The sequence below is a fragment of the Petaurus breviceps genome, unplaced genomic scaffold (assembly GCF_028583685.1).
Source record: "Petaurus breviceps papuanus isolate PSGF00001 unplaced genomic scaffold, PetGlider_PUasm1.0 379, whole genome shotgun sequence".
Lineage (NCBI taxonomy): Eukaryota > Metazoa > Chordata > Mammalia > Diprotodontia > Petauridae > Petaurus > Petaurus breviceps.
In genome coordinates, this window is record NW_027186303.1 from 1136807 (window position 1) to 1158848 (window position 22042).

At 39.1% G+C, this 22042-nt stretch overlaps 1 protein-coding gene across 3 annotated transcripts in view; it reads right to left on the bottom strand.

Moving 5' to 3' along the window:
• The window catches only part of GLT8D2 (glycosyltransferase 8 domain containing 2), a 38771-nt gene extending 17070 nt beyond the window's left edge, over positions 1–21701 (bottom strand). Inside the window, exons 1-3 of one of the 3 annotated variants that reach the window (XM_069099372.1) lie at positions 21335–21701; positions 11504–11548; positions 1406–1498 (exon numbers count right to left, since the gene is read on the bottom strand). In XM_069099372.1, the coding sequence (XP_068955473.1) occupies positions 1406–1498; positions 11504–11522 (112 nt within the window). In that variant the 5' untranslated portion in view covers positions 11523–11548; positions 21335–21701. The remainder of the gene's footprint in view (positions 1–1405; positions 1499–11503; positions 11549–21334) is intronic. The other 2 variants (XM_069099370.1, XM_069099371.1) reach the window with 2 other exon arrangements.
• Positions 21702–22042: the final 341 nt, after the last annotated feature.

Here is a 22042-nt window from a genome sequence, read left to right on the forward strand (position 1 = left end):
CCTTCCTTCCTTCCTTCCTTCCTTCCTTCCTTCCTTCCTTCCTTTTTGGTTAAATAAAGCTTGTCCTATACTCAATCTCTTGTTAGCCCAAGTGCTTGCATAGATTCTGATCTATATCTTGCCACTGGACCCAGGTGGCTCCAGAGGTGAGTCTGGTGACATTGCATAGCTCTCCCTCATTTAAATCCAATTCACTTGCATGTCATGGCATCACCTCCATGATGCCATGGTCCTCTTTGAGAATAAAGGACAATCAATAGCTTGCATAGAACCTGAGAGGACTCTTTCTTTTGTTGTAGTGACTAGACATGACCCAATTCTAGTGTTTTCAGGGGGACCTTGTGAGAAGAGGTATCAAAAACAACTCCCCTTCCCCATTTCCCCATAACTTAACTTAGAGGGTGGCTCTTGGCTGTGTCAATTAAGGTCAGTTGTGGCAAGCACAGTCTGAACTCATGGACCAGAACCAACTACAAACATAAACAATAGGCAGATAATCATTGGGATAACTCATCAGCTTGTAAGAGCTTGTCAACCTTGAGACTCTCTACCTCATCACTACCCTCTGCCTCTCTGACTGAAAGGCAGGGCCATAAACTCCAAATCTGCATATAAAGAGAGAACTCACTTCAGACATCTCATCTCTTACCTGGCTGCTCTAACTGGTGATTTCATGACTGTCCCTGTGTGAGAGTACTTTCTCCTTTCCTTCTTCTGTCCATTCCCCTTCTCATCCTCTCCACCACCACCACCACCACCACCTCAAGCTTTTCAGGTTTCCTTTCCTTATTAGATGGTAAGCTTCCTGAGGACAGGACTATCTTTCTATTTCTGTATTTCTATTCCCAGTACTCAACACAGTGTTTGGCACATAGTAGGCATTTAATAAATGCATATTGATTTATCTGCTGAGATAATTGGGGACTGATTATACTATTGCCTACCTCTGAACATAGCTAGATAGAATCATGAGGGCATAGACTTAGAGCTGGGAGGGAACCTACAGGTCATCTGGTTCAAGCTCTTTATTTTACAAATGAGGAAACTGAGACCCATCAAGATTAAGAAACTTGATCAAAGTCAGATAATAAGGAGTAGGGAGAGAATTTGAACCCAGGTCCTTTGCCCCTGAGGTCAGCATGGCTTCTACTGCATCTCATGGGCCAATAACAACGACCTTGGGGGGCAGCCAGGTGGCTCAGCGAGTAAGAGCATCAGCTCCAGTGTTGGGATCACTTGGAGATCGAATCCCGGGCTCAGCCACTCAGCACCACACCCAGAAATAACTGGCCATGTAACCTTGAGCAAGTTACTTAACCGTGATTGCTTTAAAAAAAAAACAACGACCTTGGGACCCCATCCATGTGAATGGACACAGCACAGTCAAAGTTGGTTTTTAGCTTACCTGTTTCATTCTTCAGTGTAGACACCTTGTAAGCTTTCTTGTATAGAATCATGCAGATAGTCAGAACAAGAAGGAACAGCAAAATCTGATTAACTGAAATTTAAAAAACAAATTAAAACCGAATTTATCAAATCAAAATTAATCGATAAACTTTTCAAAGAACAGCACCAGCAGATTGGATTTGGAATTAATGGGTTGGGTTCAAATCCCATTTTGCCATTTACTACGTGAGTAATCTCAGGCAAATCACTTAACTTCTCTGGGTCTCAGTTTCCCCACCTGTAAAATAAGGAACTAGATAACATCCCAAGGTGCCTTCTAGCTTTAAGCCCATGATTCCATGATGACATCCATAGGATTAATCAATAGAAATAATGTAGGTTTTTACCTCTTTGATATTATTATAAATAATTAACAATAGTATTAATTACATGATATCAATTTCTAAACATTAAACAATTATCCATGTTATTGATTTATTTAACTTCTCTCTAAAGCCATAACTATAGTATAGTAACTAGGGTTTTGCTGTCAGTGCCAAATTCTGATAGCACTTCATCTTAGGGAAAAAAAATAGCTACTATTTCTATAGTGCATTAAGGTTTGCAAAGCCATTTCCCTATGTTATCCCCTCACAAGAACCCTGGCTGGTAGATACTACTACTACCACTACTACTGCTGCTGCTGCTGCTGCTACTACTACTACTACTACTACTATTAATACTCCTCCTCCCATTTTATAGAAACTGAGGCACAGAGAGGTTAAATGTATTACCCAGGGTCACATAGCTAGTAAGTATCTGGAACAGGATTCCTGACTCCAAGTCCAGTGGTCTGTGCACATCTAGCTGAACTCAGCACCTAGTTGACAAGAACAATTACGTGAAACAGGAGGCTAGCCAGTGGAAGTTGTATGGACATATCTCAGATGATCTCCTTCTTACATTCTACTATCCTGGCTCATAATGGGTTGGTTCTTACCAATCTTACCCCCAATTGAATTGCCCTGGATACTAAAATGGTTAGTTATAGCTCTGTTTCCTTTTATGAACTATTAGTCTGGTCTCTTTTAAGTAATCAGAAGCTCATTGAGAAGATCCAATTACATTCCAAGGATTGATGAAGCCAACACATTGTATTCTGCCCACAGGAACATCTGGAGAATCCCACTAGCTTACAGGGAATCCTCCCATTTGGGGTCTGAGAATGGTAGCTTCTATAATGATGGTGAACAACTTTAATGAATATATATTTCCCTGTTACATCCCCCCTTTCCATTAACTGTATGGTTCTCAAAGTCTGTGGTTACATTTCTGAGAAATCTTATATGATTTTAATTTAAGCAAGACAGGCTCCTTGTCAGAAGGAAAATGTTTAAGGCTAAGGTTTGCTCTACAATGTCAAATAGTTTTGTGGGTCAACAATATGTGTTCTCTTTTATGTTAAAAACGATACTAATGTATTTCTATGGTGCTATTAGATTTATAAAGCACTTTCTTCACAATGATCCTATGATGTATCCAAATGCAAATTATTATTCAACCTATTTTACAGATGAGGAAACTGAGGTCTAAGAAGGTTAAATGACTTCTCCAAAGTCAAGCCCCTAATAATTCTCTTATCAAATAGCACATGGGTGATAGCAAAGTGTGAGTTAACCCAATTTAATCTACTAATTTTGCCATACTTCCAAAAGAATATGGAAGAGCTATTGAGTGACATGGCGAATGGCTATAAGAATATTAAATTGATTAATATATGAATATTATTGTAAAGAAGGGAACAAGCATTTATTAGGTGCCTACCATGCTAAGCACTTTATAAATATTATCTTATTTGTAATAGTACTCAGCTAGGCTTATTGCTCAGTATCCTCAACATACTATTTTCTATTCTTATTTTTTTTTTTTGCTGCTCCATATATATGAAAATTCATCTCCTGTCTCTACACTTTTACCTAGGTTGTTCCTAACATCTGGGATACACTCCCTTCCTACCTCTACCTTTTAGAATTCTTTGTTTCCTTCCTAATTCAGTTCATGTTGCTTCTTATGAGAAGTTTATCTGATCTGTGTTACCCTCCTCCTTAGTTACATTGCACTCACTTTGTATACATTTTTTTTAAAGCAATTGGGGTTAAGTAACTTGCTCAAGGTTACACGGCCAGTTATTTCTGGGTGTGGTGCTAAGTGTCTGAGCCCAGATTTGATCACCAGGTCATCCCGACACTGGAGCGGGTGCTCTTACTCGCTGAGCCACCTGGCCGCCCCTAATTACTTTTTTGTATACATTTTTTATCTCCTTAAAATGAATATTGTTACCCTGCTTCCATACAAGGTATGCTCCTAGAAGGCAGGGCAGATTTTTTTTAAGTCTTTAGATTCCCCAGTCCCTACTACAGGGTAGGCACTTAATAACTGTTTGACAATTACACAACTTTGACCATAATTGGTGCTTAATAAACATTCATTCAATTGAATTGATACTTTATGTTTTCCCCATTCTGGACATTTCACATCTCAGAGCTTAAGTCACATTTTGACTAACATACTAGAAGATAAAAATAAAGTCACAACCTTTGTTTTATTTTTATGAGACACTAATTTTTTTCAGGTTGAAGAGGTCCAAGATTGGCCACTAGATTTGTTTTTCCTTTTAAAGTGTTTTTTGGTATCTTTGGTTTTTATATCACTTTCATTTCCAAATAAATCCCTCCCTACTCTACCACTCAGAGAGATAGTCCTTGTAACAAAGAATAAAAAAGAAAGAGAAAAGGAAAAGAAAGTAGGCGAGCAAATTAGTGAACACATCAACAGGGGCTGATGGTCTACACCCACAGATTATCATATTTCAAAATATCACGCAGGCCCTGGAGAACTGTAAGAACTCAAGGTGAGCAGCATTGATTCACAGAGATCCCCACAAACAGTATTGACCAACTGAGCCTAAGGTCACTGGAGCCTCCAAGCTTTCTTCAGAGATTGGGAAGGGCATTTGCAAGGTCCTGGGAAGGAAGAGATCTGAGTCTGACCCAAAGAAGCCTTTCTAAGACCAGAACAAAGAGAAGATGGAGCGGGCTGGGTTGGGGTGTTGTGATTGGGAAGTGGGATTAGTTGTGTAGAGGCAGGTATCCGTTTTTTTTTTTTTTTTTTTGCTTTTTGGAGGGTTATTGGGGTTAAGTGACTTGCCCAAGGTCACACGGCTAGTTTTTTGTGTTAAGTATATGAGGCCGGATTTGAACTCAGGTCCTCCTGACTCCAGGGTTGGTGCTCTATTCACTGCGCCACCTAGTCATCCCACAAAGCAGTAATCATCAAAACTATCTGGTACTGACTAAGAAATAGAGTAGTAGATCAATGGAATGGATTAGGTACACAAGACACAGTAGCAAATGACCATAGTAACCTAGTGTCTGATAAATCCAAAGACCTCAGCCTTTGGGATAAGAATTCACTATTTGACAAAAACTACTGGGAAAACTGGAAAACAATAGGGCACAAACCAGGTATAGACCAACATCTAACACTATATACCAAGATAAGGTCAAAATGGGTACATGATTTAGATATAAAGGTGACACCATAAGCAAATTGGCAGAGCAAGGAATAGTCTACCTGTCAGATGTATGGAGAAGGGAAGAATTCCTGACCAAACAAGAGATAGAGAGTATTACAAAGTATAAAATAGATCATTTTGATTATATTCAAAAAAATTTTTTTTTTGCTTTTTGGAGGGCAATTGGGGTTGTAACGTGCCCAAAGTCACATGGCTAGTAAGTGTGTCAAGTGTCTGAGGCTGGATTTGAACTTAGGTCCTCCTGACTTCAGGGCTGGTGCTCTATTCACTGTGCCACCTAGCCACTGTGATTATATTAAATGAAAAAGCTTTTGCACAAATAAAACCAATACAACCAAGATTAAAAGGAAAGCAGAAAGCTGAAAAACAATCTTTACAGCAAGTATCTTTGAGAAAAACCTCATTTCTCAAATATATAGAGAACTGAATCAAATTTATAAGACTATAACTCATTCCCCAATGATAAATGGTCAAAGGATATGAAGAGGCAGTTTTCAGATGAAGAAATCAAAGCTATCTATAGGCATATGAAGACTTGCTCTAAATCACTTTTGATTAGAGAAATGAACATTAAAACAATGCTGAGGAGCCACCTCACACCTATCAGATTGGCTAATATGACAAAAAAAAGGAAAATAATAAATGTTGGAGAGAATGTGGGGAAATTGGGATACTAATGCATTATTGGTGGAGTTGTGAACTGATCCAGCCATTCTGGAGAGCAATTTGGAAGTATGCCTAAAGGGATAACTGCAATGAAACTGCATACCTTTTGATCCAGCAATACAACTACTAGGTCTGTATTCCAAAGAGATTATAAAAAAGGGAAAAGGACCTACATGTACAAAAATATTTATAGCAGCCCTTTTCATGGTGGAAAAATATTAGAAATTGAGGGGATACCTATCAATTGGAGAATGGATGTGGTATATAAATATAATGGAATATTATTGTGCAATAAGAAATGATGAACAGTTAGATTTCAGAAAAGCCTAGAAAGACTTGTATGAACTGATGCAAAGAGAAATGAGCAGAACCAGGAAAACATTGTACACAGTATCAGCGACATTGTGTAATGATCAACTAAGAATGACTCAGCTCTTTCTCAGCAACACAATGATTCAAAATGAGTACAAAGGACTTTTGAAGAAAAATGCTATCCAGATAAAGAACTGATGGATTCTGAATACAGATCGTAGCATACTTTTTTTGCTTACTTGATTCCTTTTTGTGACTTTTTCTTCTTTTTGATCTGTTTCTTCTTTCACAAGTGTAACTAATATGGAAATATGTTTTACATGATAGCTTATGTATAACCTATATCAAATTGCCTACCATTTTAGGAAGAGGGGAGAAGAGGAGAAAGGGAGAAAATTCTTAAACTCAAAATCTTGTAAAAAATGAAAGCTAAAAATTGTTTTAACACATAATTGGGGGAAAAAATAAAATACCAGAGTTAAAAAAAAATAAACATTACATACCAGTGCATCTGCACACATGTAGAGCTTCCAAGTTATTGCCATGGGCAAGGGTATTTGGTTTCAAGCATCTTATGGAGTGGAATCAAAGTCTGAATATTTGGGTTTCCAGACTGCCAAAGATAATTTTATTCTGGACTCAGTCCAGTGCAAAACAAATTAGGGGAATGAGAGACTGGAGGAGGCAAATGCTATCATCCACCCCATTGGCCAGTTTGATTTAATCAGCATTAGTCAGCCTGGGAACCCTGCCAAACATCTGTATTTTGCCCATTTAAGGTTTGCTTGATAACATTCAGGACAAATAAATCTTTTACAAGGATGTTTTCTGCAGTTGACTTGCTCTAAAAACTTGGAGCCCCTTCTGTGGCTGTCACCTTAACATTTTAATTGTCAACTACTTACAGGGGTGACTGTCCGTGAAATTGATTTTTTTTGTGGGGGGGAGGGAATCTGGATATGGGATGTCCTCAGTGTACATAAAGTTCCAGTGTGGAAAACATCCATTAGTGAAGAATCAATTCATTCATTAGCTTGGGGTCAGAGAGAGTTGCCTGGGGGCACTGAAAGGGTGTGCCTTGTCCAGGGACCCTCAATCACTAGGTATTAGAAGTGAGGCATGAACTTGGGTCTTCCTGACTCCACAATCATAAATTTAGAGCTAGAAAGGACCATAGAGGCCTATGAGTCTTGCTTTTAAAATTTTCACCATTCAGGAAACTTGCCCAGGTAAAGGAAATGACTTGACCAGGGTGATATTGATGGTAAGTGGCAAAGCCAGAATTTGAACCCAGATTCTGTGACTCCAAAGCCAGAACCCTTCCCACTGAACCATATTGCCTTCCTTCAGAATCCTAGAGCTAAAGGGAATATTAGAAAGTATTCTATTCAGTTCTCTCATTTTACTGATGAAGAAACTGAGGGCCAGAGAGAGGATGGGATTTGTTTAAGGTCTCATAGCAACTTAGCAGTAAAGCCAGGTCCCAGTCTGGTACTCTCTCTGCCATGACCCACTGCACAAAACAACCCATTTTTCATAGGAATATATTGAAAAGTTGTCAGCTAGAACATTCTGCCAAGACACTGCCTGAAAAGGAGGCAGCCCACCCAACTTCCCCACACTGACTCCAGCAAAACCCTGATGTTTGCATTAGACTGATCAAGAAATCCAATGAGATGGCAGCATGAGGAGTAGTTATCTGAATTGTTGCAGGAATGTGGAGGTCCTGGGTTCAAGACTTGCCTCTGTAATCATTCAGATAACTTTCTTCCACGATGCCAACCTATCCACCTTCAGAGAAACAGATGACAAGTGGAAATAAGTATAGTATTATCTTACATATATGTGTATGTTTATAGATCTCTTCATATACATACTCATATGTATGTATATATGTATACATCCACATACATACATACATATATATGTATGTATATATATATCATGCTTAATTGTAACCTTCCTTGGGGCAGGGGCATAAAGTATAAAGTACACAGCAGAGAATAAAAGAAAACCAACAAGGAAGCACAGAAAAGCTGGGCAGCTTTGAAAACAATCTGTAGTGTTTATTATACAGCTTTTCTTGAAATGGAAATTTATTGTTTTATATTGAATCCTCTCATGTTCTACTATGTATATGGCAATGCTTTTTTTCTCATTTTGTATTTAAGTTTAAAATAAATAATAGAATTTTCCAAAAAAAAAAAAAAAAAGAAATCCAATAAAAAAACTACAGTAAATCACTCTTTCTCCTAGAACTATCTATGTAAGAGGTTAGTCAGAAACTCATAGTCAGTAGGAAAGGAGCTTCCAATAAAGCCAGAACCAGTGTCAAGAGATGGGACCCACAAAGCCTTCGAGGCTCTGAGTGCAGGGACAACCAGAGTAGTGGGCTCCCTTGAGAAAGGCCAAGAATGAGGAGGATGCTCTAGGATAGGGTACCTTGGAAACCCCCTGGAGTCAGAGGGGGAGTGACTCAATGAGGATGGTGCTGATTAATGTGGCTCACTCCACAGCACTGAGACCCCCAGTCTAGAGGCTCTGACATCTCTAACACTCTCTCCTGAGATACCAGAGTGGACCCGGAAGGTCCAGCTTTTAGAACCTCAGAGATCCAGGAGAGACTAACCCTGGAGGTAGAGACTGCTGAAGAGCCCAGAGGACCACTTAGAGCTGACCATATCACTGTAAAGTGAATTAGTGGTTTGTTGTTGTTCAGTGATTTTTCAGTCTTGTCCAACTTTGTGACACCATTTGGGGTTTTCTTGACAAAGACACTGGAATAGTTTGCCATTTTCTTCTCCAGCTCAATTTACAGATGAGGAAACTGAGACAAATAGGGTGAAGTGACCTGCCCAGGGCCATATAGCTATTAAATGTCTGAGGCCAGATTTGAACTCAGGAAGATGAGTCTTCCTGAGTTGAGGCCTGGAGCTCTATTCACTGTTCCACCTAGATGCTCAAATTAGAGAGTAAGAAGCCTCAATTCATGAACTAAAACTTGGGATATGAATAAGTTAAAGAAAATGTCAAACAGTTTCAAAACTATTGAAAATATAGGGATTCCTCAAAAAAGCAGAGACTCACAGGGGAAAAAAATGTGTTTGTTTTTTTTTTTTAACAAAGGCTAAATGAAATGAAAACTCTGGAGGCAAAAATTGGAAGGAGAATACATAGCTAAGAAAAGAAAATGCTAAACCTTACTCAAGAAATGGGCCTCTGGAAACTAGAACAGACCAATCATTGAGTTCACAAGACAGTGAGACATATAAGGACAAAATCAAAAGGCTGAAAAATAGAAAAAATATAAGATATCTGATGTAATATTAATAATACTGGCATTAAAGTTTTGGTCTTTAAGCTTAAAGGTTTGCAAAGATCTTTAAAAAATATATTATTTTAATCCTCACAACAATCCTGGAAGATGGATGCTATTATTACCCCCATTTTACAGATGAGAAAACTGAGGCAGACTGAAGTGGCTTGCCCAGAGTCACACAGCTATCAGTGTTCTGAGACCAGAATTGAATTTAGATCATTTTGATTCCAAGCCCAGTTCTCTATCCATGGTACAACTAGAAACCAAATCAAGGAGAGATAATTTAAGAATCATGGAATTCACTAAAAGCCATTGTTTTTTTAAAAGCCTGAATGCTATATTTCAAGAAAGCACCAATGAAAATTGCCCCAATCTATTAGAACCAGAGGGTTAAAAAAAAAAACCTACCAATCACTTCCTGATTGGACCTCGAAGAGGAAAAGTCCCAGGAATGTCATAGCCAAAACCCAGAGTTCCCACATCAAATAAAAATATAATAAACATTCAGAAAGAAGCAGTTTAAGTACCAAAAACTACCACCAGGAATGTACAAAATCTGAAAACTCCTACTAAAAATGAGAGATCTTGGAATACGATATTTTAAAAGTCAAAAGTAACAGGTTTACATCAAGAATAATTTACCTTTCAATGCTGAGTATAATCCTATAGAGACTGGGGTGGGGAATGGGTATTTCATGGAATAGAAGACTTTCAAGTATTTCTGATAAAAATATTGGAACAAAAACAAGAGTCCAGAGACACCTACAAAGGGAAATTTATTTCAGCAGTAATTGGAATGATCTATATGACTATAGAAATAAATATCTCTTCAAAACTTCAATTTCTTCAAAAGGGCATTAGGGGATTGAATAAGAAAAACAGAGGCCCTGGGGTTATACTGGTTTTAATATGAGGGAGTGAATAGGGGCAGAGAAAAGGGAGAATAAAAGGAATATATTAGTATAGAAAAGAAGGAACTGGTAATTGCCGTTTCTCCTAATTGGGATGGTGAGGAGAATTTATAAACATGGTGGAAGGGATGGGGAGAAACAGACATTAGGTGAGCCCCACTCTTGTCTGAAATGGCCAAAAGAGAATTTGTTAAAGAAATAAACCATCCTCAACAAAGAACCAACTGGGGATTTGTTGTTATTCAGTCATGTCTAATTCTTCATGATCCCATTCGGGGTTTTCTTGGCAAAGATACTAGAATGGTTTGTCATTTCCTTCTTCAGATCATTTTACAAATGAGGAAACTAAGGCAAACAGGGATAAGTGACTTGCCCAAGATCACAGAGCTAGTGAATGTCTGAAAGCACATTTGGACTCAGGTCTTCCTGCCTCCATGCCTGGCTCTCTATCCATTATACCACCTAGCTGCCTAGCTGTTAAACTGGGGTTGGGGAGGAATTAAGAGGGAAGAAAATGTCAAGGCAGGACTAGTCCTGAGAGAAAGAAACTTCCTGATCCTGAAGGGAGGGGTTAAAAGGATAAAAAAAGAGAGAGAGAGAAGAAAAGAATATGAGGGCTTTAATTTTCCTCTTAGATGATTAGAAAATGGCTAAACAAATTGTGATATATGAATGAAATGGAATGTTGTTGTGATATAAAAAATGAAAAAAGATGATTTTGGAGAATTCTGAGTAGCATAAACTTCTGAGTAGAATGAGTAGAACAATGTATAGACCGATAGACACACTGTAAGGAAAACAGAATTGGAAGAATTTTGGTGCTCTGACTAAGCCTTTAGAGGATCTGAAGCACATTATGGACCTCCTGATGGGGTCATAGACACAAATACAGAAAGACATATTTTTGGACATAACAGAGTAAGGATTTACTTGTCATAAGATCTTTTTCTTTCTCTCAGTTTTTAATGGGGGGAAGGAGGGGAGGGATCTGGAGAAAAGTAGACTGGCAATAGTGATGCCCAAAAGGAGAAGGCCATTGTAACATTTTTTTTCAATGCATGGAAGGGAAAAGAAGAAAGCTCTGAAGGAAGCACAGACAAGCAGGCAATTTTGAAAGAAGCATGAGGAATTTAATATACACTTTTTTTTAAAGCAAACAGTATGAAACGGAGATTCACACTTTCATAAAAATCTTTTTGTGCCCTGCTATGTGGGTGGAAATGCTGTTTTTTGGTATTTAAATTTAGAATAACACTTTTTTCAAAAAGAAAACTTTTAAAAATAGCCCCCCAAAAAGTAAAGCTTCCAACTTACTTCTTCTTAATAGAGCCATGTGTTCATGTGTCTAAAGGATGTCACCTGTGGGTGGAGAAATTAAAAAAGAATGAAATCAAAACTGAAATCATAAATATATATTAAGAACTTTAGCTCCCATAAGACTCTGATGGGTAGAAGTAACTTAGTCAATCATCCCTCACCTTTCCTAATCTAGAATTTTGGAAACCAGAATTTTGGATTTCCAGGACATTATAACTCATATAAGCCCAGACCCATATCTCTTGACCTAAATTTTCTATAGATGTATTGGTCTTACAATTAACCTCTGTAATTCCCTAAGCTAATCTTTTTTTTAATGTTAAATGGGAGCAGCAAGATGGCACAGTGAATAGAGTATCAGTCCTGAAGTCAGGGGGACCAGAATTCAAATCTGCCCTTAGACACTTGACACAACTAACTGTGTGACCTTGGGCAAGTCACAACCCCAATTGCCTTGCCTTCCCCCTCCAAAAAAAATGCTAAATGAGTACATTTGGGATATCTAATACCTCCATAACAATTTCTCTAAGTCTCCTTTGCTGGATTGTCATCAGTGGTTCATGCCATAATTGTGGGTATGCCCCAAGGCTCTGTCCTGATCCATCTTCCCTCTCTCTATTCTCTCTTGGTGGTATTATCAGCTCATATATGTTTAAATGTCATCTCTACCCTATTAACTGCTCCCTAGGCATTATCTGGACCATCAAAGTCAGCACCATTGTCACCATTAGCACCATCACCGCCATCACTATCACCATCTCCATCAGCACTACCATCAGCACCAAGACAAGACCATCAATTCTTAAATCCTCAAAGTGATTCAGTTTCTGGCTTCATACTAAGAGCTACATGTAGTGATTGTTAGAGCAGGAAGGCAGCTGTTGGAGGTGAAGAAAAACAGGATATCACAGTGTACTCTATTTCTTCACACAACAAAAAATTGTGATACATTGTTGGGAAACAGTGAACTAGGGGAATGCATGGGCAGAGATTTGACTTACATAAGTTACTTTGAAAAAAACCAGCCCCATTCTTCCTTCATTGGAGGGTACCAACCTTTTGGTGTTCTTACACTTTACCACTCAGCCAACAAACATTTATTAACTAACTACTCTGTGCCTGGCAATATGCTGGGAATACAAAGACAAAATATGTTCCTTCCCTATTTCCCCTTCTTGTATATAGGGGAGGAGCGGAAGATTCTTTTGAAATAGGACTCTAAATACTCCCCTAACCTTCATTTACCACTTTAAATGGGGGTACAATGCAGATTAGTGTTTATCTGGCACCAAAGAGATTTTTGTGTGTCCTGTTGAATGTGCCTCAAATACACTGACTGGCTCTGCTCTCTCTGGGATCCTGAATGGGTGCCAGGGATATTTACTGATACTGTCATTATTTGGGAGCTTGGGGCCTCCGATCTGAGAAGTTCCTGCCTAGAAATGGGACCAACATATTATGCTAACAAGGTAAGTTCAATAACCAGAAAGACAGATCATGAAACTTCAGGACTCGAAGTAATGTGATGTTTGAATCAGTGCCTAGGTCCAAACAAGGATCACACGTGAGCCAAGACGATTAGCCAGAAGTGAGGTCTGGAGTCAGTTGTAGTATAGTTCATTGTAAATCTGCCCTGGTTAAACTCAACCATTCAATCCGTAAGCATTTATTAAGCACCTATTGTATGTTAGGCACTGTGAAAGATGCTGGCTATACAAAGATTAGAATGATATAATCCCTCCTCTCAAAGAGCTTAAATTCAGGGATGAAAATGTGTGTGTGTATATACATACATACATATATATGGCATTTCAAAAGTCTAACTGCAATTTTAGCTGCTAAAGCTTAAAAGTGCTCCAAGACTTTTTAGAACACATGATATATACCAAATAAATGCAGGAAAGCTCGGGAAGGAAGGCACTAGAAGCTGGGAAAGGCAGCAAAGGATCTATGGAGAAAGTAGTGCCTAAGTATGTGCTGAATGAAGTGAGCTATTCTATGGAGCAGAGGTGGGAAGGTAGTAGAATCCAGGTAATGGGGAATGACCAGTGCAAAGGTGTAATGACATGTGTGAAGAACAGAAAAAAGGTTAGTTTGGCAGGAGGGGGAGCAATGAATAATAAGGCTGGAAAGATACATTGGGACAGGTTATGAAGGGCTTTAAAAGCCTAACAGAAGAGTTTATATTTTATCTTAGAGGCAATAGGATGGGTAGCCAGTTGTGCAGTGGATAGAGCACTGGGTTTGGAATCAGGAATATTCATCCTCATGAGTTCAAATCCCTTCTCAGACAATTTACTAGCTGTGTGACCCTGGGCAAGTCACTTCACCTTGTTTGCCTCAGTTCCTCAACTGGAAAATGAGCTGAAGAAGGAAACGGCAAACCATTCCTGTATCTTTGCCAAGAAAACCCCAAATGGGGTCATAAAGAGTCAGACATGACTGAAATGACTCAACAATAACAACAGAGTCAATAGGGAATCACTGGAGTTTATTGAGTAGGGGAGTAACGTGGTCAGATCTGAGCTTAAGGAAAGTCACTTTGGCAGCAGTATGGAAAATGGACTATAGAATGGAAAGATTTGATGGTGGGAGACTGACCAAGAGGCCATCAAAGTAGTCCAGGCTAGAGGGTGACCTGTACTAAGGTGATGATTGTAGGAGTAGAGAGGAGGGGTTGGATGTGAGTATTGTAGTAGAGGGTTTGGAGGGAAGGACAATGAGTTCTGTTTTGAACATAATGAGTTTGAGATGACTCAGGGACACCAAGTTTGAAACATTCAATGGGATACAATTTGAGTAGTATGTTTTGTTCTGGGGACCACATTTTAGGAAGGTAACATTGATAAGTTTAGTAGCAAGGGTCAAAAATAGGGTGTTGAGCTTCACAACAATACAATGTAAGCTCCCTGAGGGCAGGGCAAGTTTTGTTTTATTTTATTGGGATTTTTTTATATGAATGTCACTCGATGCTTTAGCTATCCCTCTTATCTTTGTATTGTCTGAAATTTTGACAAACTTTGCCATTTGTACTTTTATTTAAAAAACCAATGAAATAGTTAATGAGCACAGATCCAGCAAAAATTCCTAGGACACTGATGATGATGATAAAAACAAGATCTACTGACATTAATATAGTATTTTACAGCTTGCAGAGAGCTTATAGACCAGAAGAAACTTCCTTCCATGATGACATCAAACCATCAATTTCTATTCTCTTCTTTGATGTCATGTCAATTTCCATTTTTCTAGTTGGTAGAGTGAAAAGTTTCACAGAGTGAAAAGTTAATGAAGTTGCAGAAAAATAATTTTACTTTAACTTTCATTTAATGGAAATGAAATAGGTTAACTGGTTTGTTTTTCTTTTTTCTTAGAGGGAAGAAGGTAGAGCAATTGAGGTTAAGTGACTTCCTAGGTCACACAGCTAGTGTGTGTGTGTGTGTGTGTGTGTGTGTGTGTGTGTGTGTGTGTGTGTGCTTAGTGCCTGACACCACATTTGAACTCGGGTCCTCCTGACTCCAGGGCCAGTGCTCTATTCGCTGCTCTATTCACCAACTGGTTTGTTTTTCCTTTCCTCCTTCAATAGCTTTAGCCAAATTGCCAGAAGTTGAGAGACAATATCAAAGGATTACTATCTTGATAAAAAGGTTCATTCTTCCTCTCTGGTGTGATAATTAAAAAAAAAAAATAAAAGTTCAATCCCCTCAAGCAATTTGCTGTTGAAGAAGCATTATTAAGGCTTGGCAGATTTATAAACATTATAATAGCATGCCCAAGTGGGGTAGGGGCAGCATGGCATAATACAGCAGTGTCAAACTCAAAGAGGAACAGGACCATTAATCTGTATATAATAATCCCTAAGGGCTTAATTTGAAATTGGCTTAGTTTTATTTATTTAAATTGACTTATTGACTCAGTTTCAAAAGGTAGTATCTGTTTGAACTTGTATTTTCATTTATTCTGTTAAATATTTCCCAATTACTTTTAAATCTGATTTGGGCCAAACTTAGGAGCATTGTGGGAGATATGCAGCCTGCAGGCATGTTTGACACCTCTGGTGAGCTGGACCAAAGCTAGACTTAGAGTTAGGAAGTACAGGATTTGAATTCTCCCTCAGACACTCAGGAGCTGTGTGATTATGGGTAAGCCATTTAACCTTTTCATGCCTCAGTTTCCATATAAAATGAAAAATTTGAACTTGATGACCTCTGAGGTCCCTTCTAGTACTAACTCTGCAATCCTATGAGTAAAAAAAAAGAGTTCCTGGAAGGTGTTTTGTGTCTGTGTCTGTGTCTCTTACCAAAAATATGATCCTAGTCTATACATTTCTCACAAGTGATCACCCAACCTCCCTGTGAAGACCTCCAGTGACAAGGAAATAAGTACCTCCCACTTATAGCCCATTTGTGGACAATTCCAATTGGTAGCTGGTTTTTCTGGATGCCAAATGGGAATCTGCCTCTCCACAAACTTTACCCCTTGTTCTCAGTTCTATCCTTCAAGCAACACAAGTTTAAGCTTTCTTCTGTTTGATCATCTTTCAAATATTCAGACAGTGACCATGATTTCTTGGTTTTCTCTGTTCCAGACTAAGTATATTTAATTCCTTCAACTGATATTTCCATGGCATGGTTTTAAGTCCTCTTACCATCTTGGCCATTTTCCTTTTGATGCATTCTAGGTTACACAGCCAGTTATTTCTGGGTGTGGTGCTAAGTGTCTGAGCCTGGATTTGATCCCAGGTCATCCCAACTCTGGTGCCAGTGCTCTTACTCACTGAGCCACCTGGCCACCCCAAAACCTCTCCTTAACAATTTGTTTTCTGCTTTTTGGAGGGCAATTGGGTTTAAGTGACTTGTCCAAGGTCACATGGCTAGTTTTTGTGTTAAGTGTCTGAGGCCAGATTTGAACTCAGGTCCTTCTGACTCCAGGGCCCGTGCTCTATTCACTGTGCCACCTAGCCACCCCATCAATAAGCTTCTTAAAAGGTGAAGAAAAGGCATCCAGGTTGAGGCAGCATTTAAGCTCCTGGACCAAGCCCAAATTTTGTTTTGAAATATGAAATTATAACAAGAATATTCATGGATCAATGAGCTAATATAGATAAAAGTGCTTTATAAACTTTAAAATGCTATAGAAATGCCTGCTATTCATATTATTATAGTTGGTAGACTATTTCTGTTTCTCTGTAAAGCTCTATCTTATGTCAGATAGTGAAATTTTCTAGGTTTAAAAGAAACTCCAGAGAAAGAGGAGGCACAGATACTTATAGAGTGGATGAAACCTGGGTTAAACGTACTAGGTTTTGTTTTTTTTTGTTACTACCTTCCTTTATGTTTATTTTTCATCCATTCACAAACTGCTTTTCATGTCAGTGTTGGAAGGGCAGAACGAAATGAACTTGAAAGTAACAAAATACAACCTATCCCAAAATACCCCTGGGCATTTTGTTAACCGGTAAGGTTCAGTGGGAAAAGACAACCCCATTTCTCTCTTTCTATCAAAATCCTATCTATCTTTCAAGGTCAATTTCAAGACCTTCCTTCTCAGTGAAGTCTTCCCTAACATCTCCAACTTACTCATCCCAAATGATTGCCTATATCCTGAGATTTAATCATTGAGCACCCTGGCAATTGAGAAGTTCAAATTAACTGCTTTGTAATTTATTCTATATTGTATTGATTTCATATTGTAAGTGATTCTGTATATGTTTGAGTCCCCTTTCTATTGCTCTTGTATTTAGCCCAGGAATTTGGTTTTCCCTCTGAGTTCTTTTTAAAGTTATAATTACTGAGAAAAACTGTTATTTAGCTATAATGGCAACCACACTGGCATACCCAGGATGGCTGCTAGCACAGGTTCTTAGATCTGCTTTACTAGGAAAGATAGCTGTTTAAGGGGTCAACAATCTTTTTTAATTACATTCATTACTTCAGGGGAAAAGTCAGCACCCTGAACTTCAGAGAAAATACAGAGAAATAAAAACCAACAAAGACTGCCTGAATCAACTATACACTTTACATACATCCCTAGATGGAGAGAGCCTTTACATCTGAGCAGTTGGGGAGCTCTAAACATAAGGCCATTCAGAATCTCGACTAGGGAATCACAAGATTCTTCTCATAAGTGAGCCCCTAAAGCAAATACCAACTATATACACTTCTCCATACCAGAAGGCATAACCTTTGTGACACAGTACCTAATTAGAAATTAGCAAAAGGTGTGAAAGCCTTCCTACAAGGAAGCCTCCTCTAAGCAAGCTTCCCTAATCTGCTCCATGAGGCCTATTAATAGGGAAGATCTTAAATCCCATTAACATTACATTACCATACCTTCAGCTCTTAGGAAACAAGCTGATTTCATATATTTCCACAAGGCATATTGTCCATTTCTGCCTGTCCTTGTATAATTATGGAGTGTTTTAGCCTCCCTAACAAACCCTCCTAGGAGCCCAGGAGTCTGTTAGCTCCTGGTTCACTGAAAATGTCCTCAGGATATAGATGGATCCCATAAATCAACCAAGCACTCTTTAATGGCAGAGAGGAGTAATTACTAGCCCCACCTGGGTGCTAGTCTGCTTTCCTTGATGTAACCAATCATGCTGTCCCCACCTCCATAGTGCTATCTTTGCTGTAACCAATTGCATTGTCTCCCCCACCTACCCAATTCAGTTCTTTGTTCTCTTGCACTTCCCAAAACTATATGAAGACTAGTACATCCTCCCTTGTGGTTTTTGGTCATTAAGAGAGCCCATTGACCCAGTTTATTGGTTACTGCTGGCTTTTAACTGAGGTGTAGTGAGTTAAGTGATTGACCCAAAATCTGACAGGTTGTCAGAATTCTTAATTATTTTGTACATTGTAAAGGGGGATCATTGAGCTATCCAGGGCAGGAAGGTGGTTGTATTTGTGTCCCCATTTCTGTCAGATTAAAAATTGGAGCCATGGTGATCAAGGAGTGGAGGGGTAGAGACAAAACATAACCCCAGTGATCTGAAACAGTGTGGTGCAATGGACAGAGTGCTGAACTTGAAATCATGAGATCTGGGCTCAATGCCTGATGTTGCCTCCTATATCACCTTGGGGAAATCACTTGACCTTACTGGGCCTCAGTTTCCTCAAGTATAAAATGAAATGATTGGGCTAGATGATTTCTAAGGTTTCTTCCTGGTCTATATTTTTCATCCTATGATTCCACACTGATGCCTGGGGCAGGGCAGAGTTGGAAAGATCTTTCGAGAAAATGGCAAGGAGATTTGGGAATATGAAGAATCTTTAAATGAAAGAGCCAAGGATCAGAGAAAGAAAATAAAAAGGAAATCAGTTTTTAGGACCAGAGCTTAGAGAAGGTCAGTAAAATTGTGTGTGGGAGGGTAATCTCATGGATAGCAATTTTGGAAGCAAAAACAAATAGGAGTTGGGGCCAGACTGGTCAAAGAGCTCTGGATTTAGAGGCATAAGACCAGAGTCAAAATTTGGCCCTGCCACTAGCTTGCTACCTTTGTGACAGTGGGGAAGTCTTACCTTCTCTGGGCCTGTTTCCTCAACTGAAAAATGAAGAGGTTGAACTAAATGACCTTCTAGCTCAATCTATGATCCTGCAGAAATCTAAAAGATGCTTGAAGCAATAGGTATGCCTTAGGCTGTCAGGTAGAAATATTATTACGATACATATTATATAAGTATTGGAATGAATGTGTATGAAGTGCAACATAGATATATAACATATATAATATAAATAATATACAAATTATAACCCCCAGTGTTAGTACCTGAAGAGGTAAAGGAAGGGAAGGAGATCAGCTGAAAAAGAGAGAACAAAAGGAAGGGAAGAAGGAAGTCTTTTCTGGGTCTTCTAAGGCATAAAACATGAATGAGAACCATTTGGGAGCTCACAGTGTCTGGGTATACTGGAGGTAAAATTTCAGGAATGTTGTGCCTGTTGATACGATGTCTGGCCACCATATTTCTACCATTACTGGCTAGTGCACTAAAAACTTTTTGTAAGCTTTAGAGCACTAAAGAAATTGAAGTTATTATTTATTATTGTTGTTGTTTTGTTATTATTATCCTTATTTCATTATGTGAAGAAAAGGGAATATCAGACAGAGGTCCTCTCTATGTGAAACAAGGCCATCTGGATAAAAAATCATCTGAATCATGGATCCACACAATGCCAAACATCCAGACAAAGAATTGCTTTTTGGGTCCTCCTTCATCCAGATGTTTTGTGACACACAAACACAACCAACGTGTTTTCTTTCTTTGACGAGAACTCCTCTTCAATTTGTATCTTATTCAGTCAGGACCTCATCTAGCATTTATTAGGCACCTACTAATAAGGAATGGGGAACTGAACTAAGATACAAGGAAAGGTGAAGAGTCTGCTCTCTCACCCATCTAGTTTGATCCAAGCTGGTACACAAATCCTCCCTCCCAGACAAGATGGCATTCAGTTCTTACCCAAAGACTTCAAGTAATACTGAACCCACCCTCTCCAGAGGTCACCCTGTTCCAGTCTTGGACAGCCAGTATTGTTAGGGAGTTTTCCTTATGGGCTTAAACTTGGTTCACAACTATTTCCACTCATTCTCATGGTTTGTGCCTTCAGGGGTCAAATAAACAAGTCTAATCCCGCTTCCATGTGCCAGTCCTCTGATTCATTTATTCCTCATTATTCCTCCCTTCACAACTGATATTTTCTCTTCTCTGATTTTCTTACTAATTTATCTTATAGATGTGTTTCTTATATTGGCAAACTGAAGGTAATAGAGAAAAATTGTAACATGTTAAAAGGTTTCCAAAAAATGACTCTGTGATCAGTTTAGGTCAAATGTGATGTAAAAAGTGTATCTTGACAGACCAGTGAGTTCTTTTTATTATTAATGTAGTCACCTAAGGGCTGCAGTTTTTTGGAGAGGAGAATCACTCACTAATTAAAATCAATTTTTGGAATTTCTGACTTTATCCTGCAAGAAGAAGGTAATGTAATGCAATGGTTAGCTTCAGAGTCAGAGGACCTAGGTTCAAATCCTACCTCTGATACTCTCCACCTGTATGATGCTGGGCAAGTCATTTCCCCTAATGGGCTTCATTTCCTTCTTTGGCAAAATGAGAACTTTGTAGTCCATCCCTCTCCTTTAAACCCTATTCAGTACCCAGGTCTATCTGAGTCTTAGCTGGTTTCTATGGATAAAGTCTGATCCAAATGAAAAACCAGAACCAGAATATATAGATATAGATATATAGAGATACACATATATGTGTATATATCTCTATGCACATATATACCTCTATATACATATGTATGTGTATAGATACCCATATATGTATACCTCTATAGAAATAATATATATGCATGAATATATTATAAATCAATAATGATTTCTATATAGGGAATATTGGGAACTTCCTGTGTAGAAACTCCCTTCACTGTTTCAGATAGCCAGCTCTTCTGTAATTTACAACCTTAAGAGCTGCCTGAAGCCCTAAGAGAGTAAGACTTTCTTGCCAACACCCAGTTAGTATGTCCAGAGGAAGATCTGAACCCAGGTCTACACTCCAAGACCAGCCTTTCATGCCCTACGACCTTCCCACTGCCGTATGCTGCCTCTTCCTGGATTTGCTGTTCTTGAAGAAGTGTTTTCTTTGGGCTTTGAGAAATAGGAATTTAAATTCCAAAGAAAGGCTGGTGCTGGGGATCTGACTTCAAGAGCTTAACTTCCTGAATCTACTAGCAAAATGAAAAAGAGGGAGAGAAGGCTGCAGGATAGAGTCAAACAAAGAGTGTCAAAGTTGCTCAGGAATTTCTGGTTAAGAATTCTTTTACCTTGAATATGTGGAGGGCAGGACTTAGGGCTCCTCTGTTCTGATCAGCGGCAGAGGGGAGGACACTCAATTCCTGGCCACCGCCCTTTTTGCTGCTACTGCTTCATCCAAAGATCCCATTGACAATCCCAGGGATCTGGGGGCCCCAGAGGACCAATGTTATGATTCCCAAAGGGAATTCCTTTTTCTCTGCCTTGGTTTTAGTTTACTCTGGAGCAACTCTGACTTCCTCCATGCCACTGCTGTGAGGCAGCTCGGAATTCAGACGTAGCATTGGAGGAGCCAGGCGGTCTCCTAAACTGCTTCCAGATGTGCTCTGCAGCATGCGTCCAGCTCTCCCTCATCTGCCAGGACCTCCTCCCAGATCTCCAGTCAGCCCTGGGAGTGCACAGCATGTCAACAATGAGGCTGCTCAGAAGGGGCTAAACAGGAAAAAGGCTAATGCCAGCCAGCGTGTGGCTGAGAGCTTCGTTCTTCCCTTCTGGGACTAAGGCAACTTGGAGAGAAAGAGAAAGAGATGGCAAGGGATTCTGGAAAGTAAACAAACTCCTAGCTTTCCTGAAGTTCCCTTGTTGCAAAAAAAATTCTGCCCTCTTCAATCTCTCTTCCCCTTCTCCCCCCAACCTCCCTCTCTTTCCCTATCTTCCTCTCCTTCCTTTTCCTTCTCCCTGCCTTCCTCTCTCTCTCTCTCTCTCTCTCTCTCTCTCTC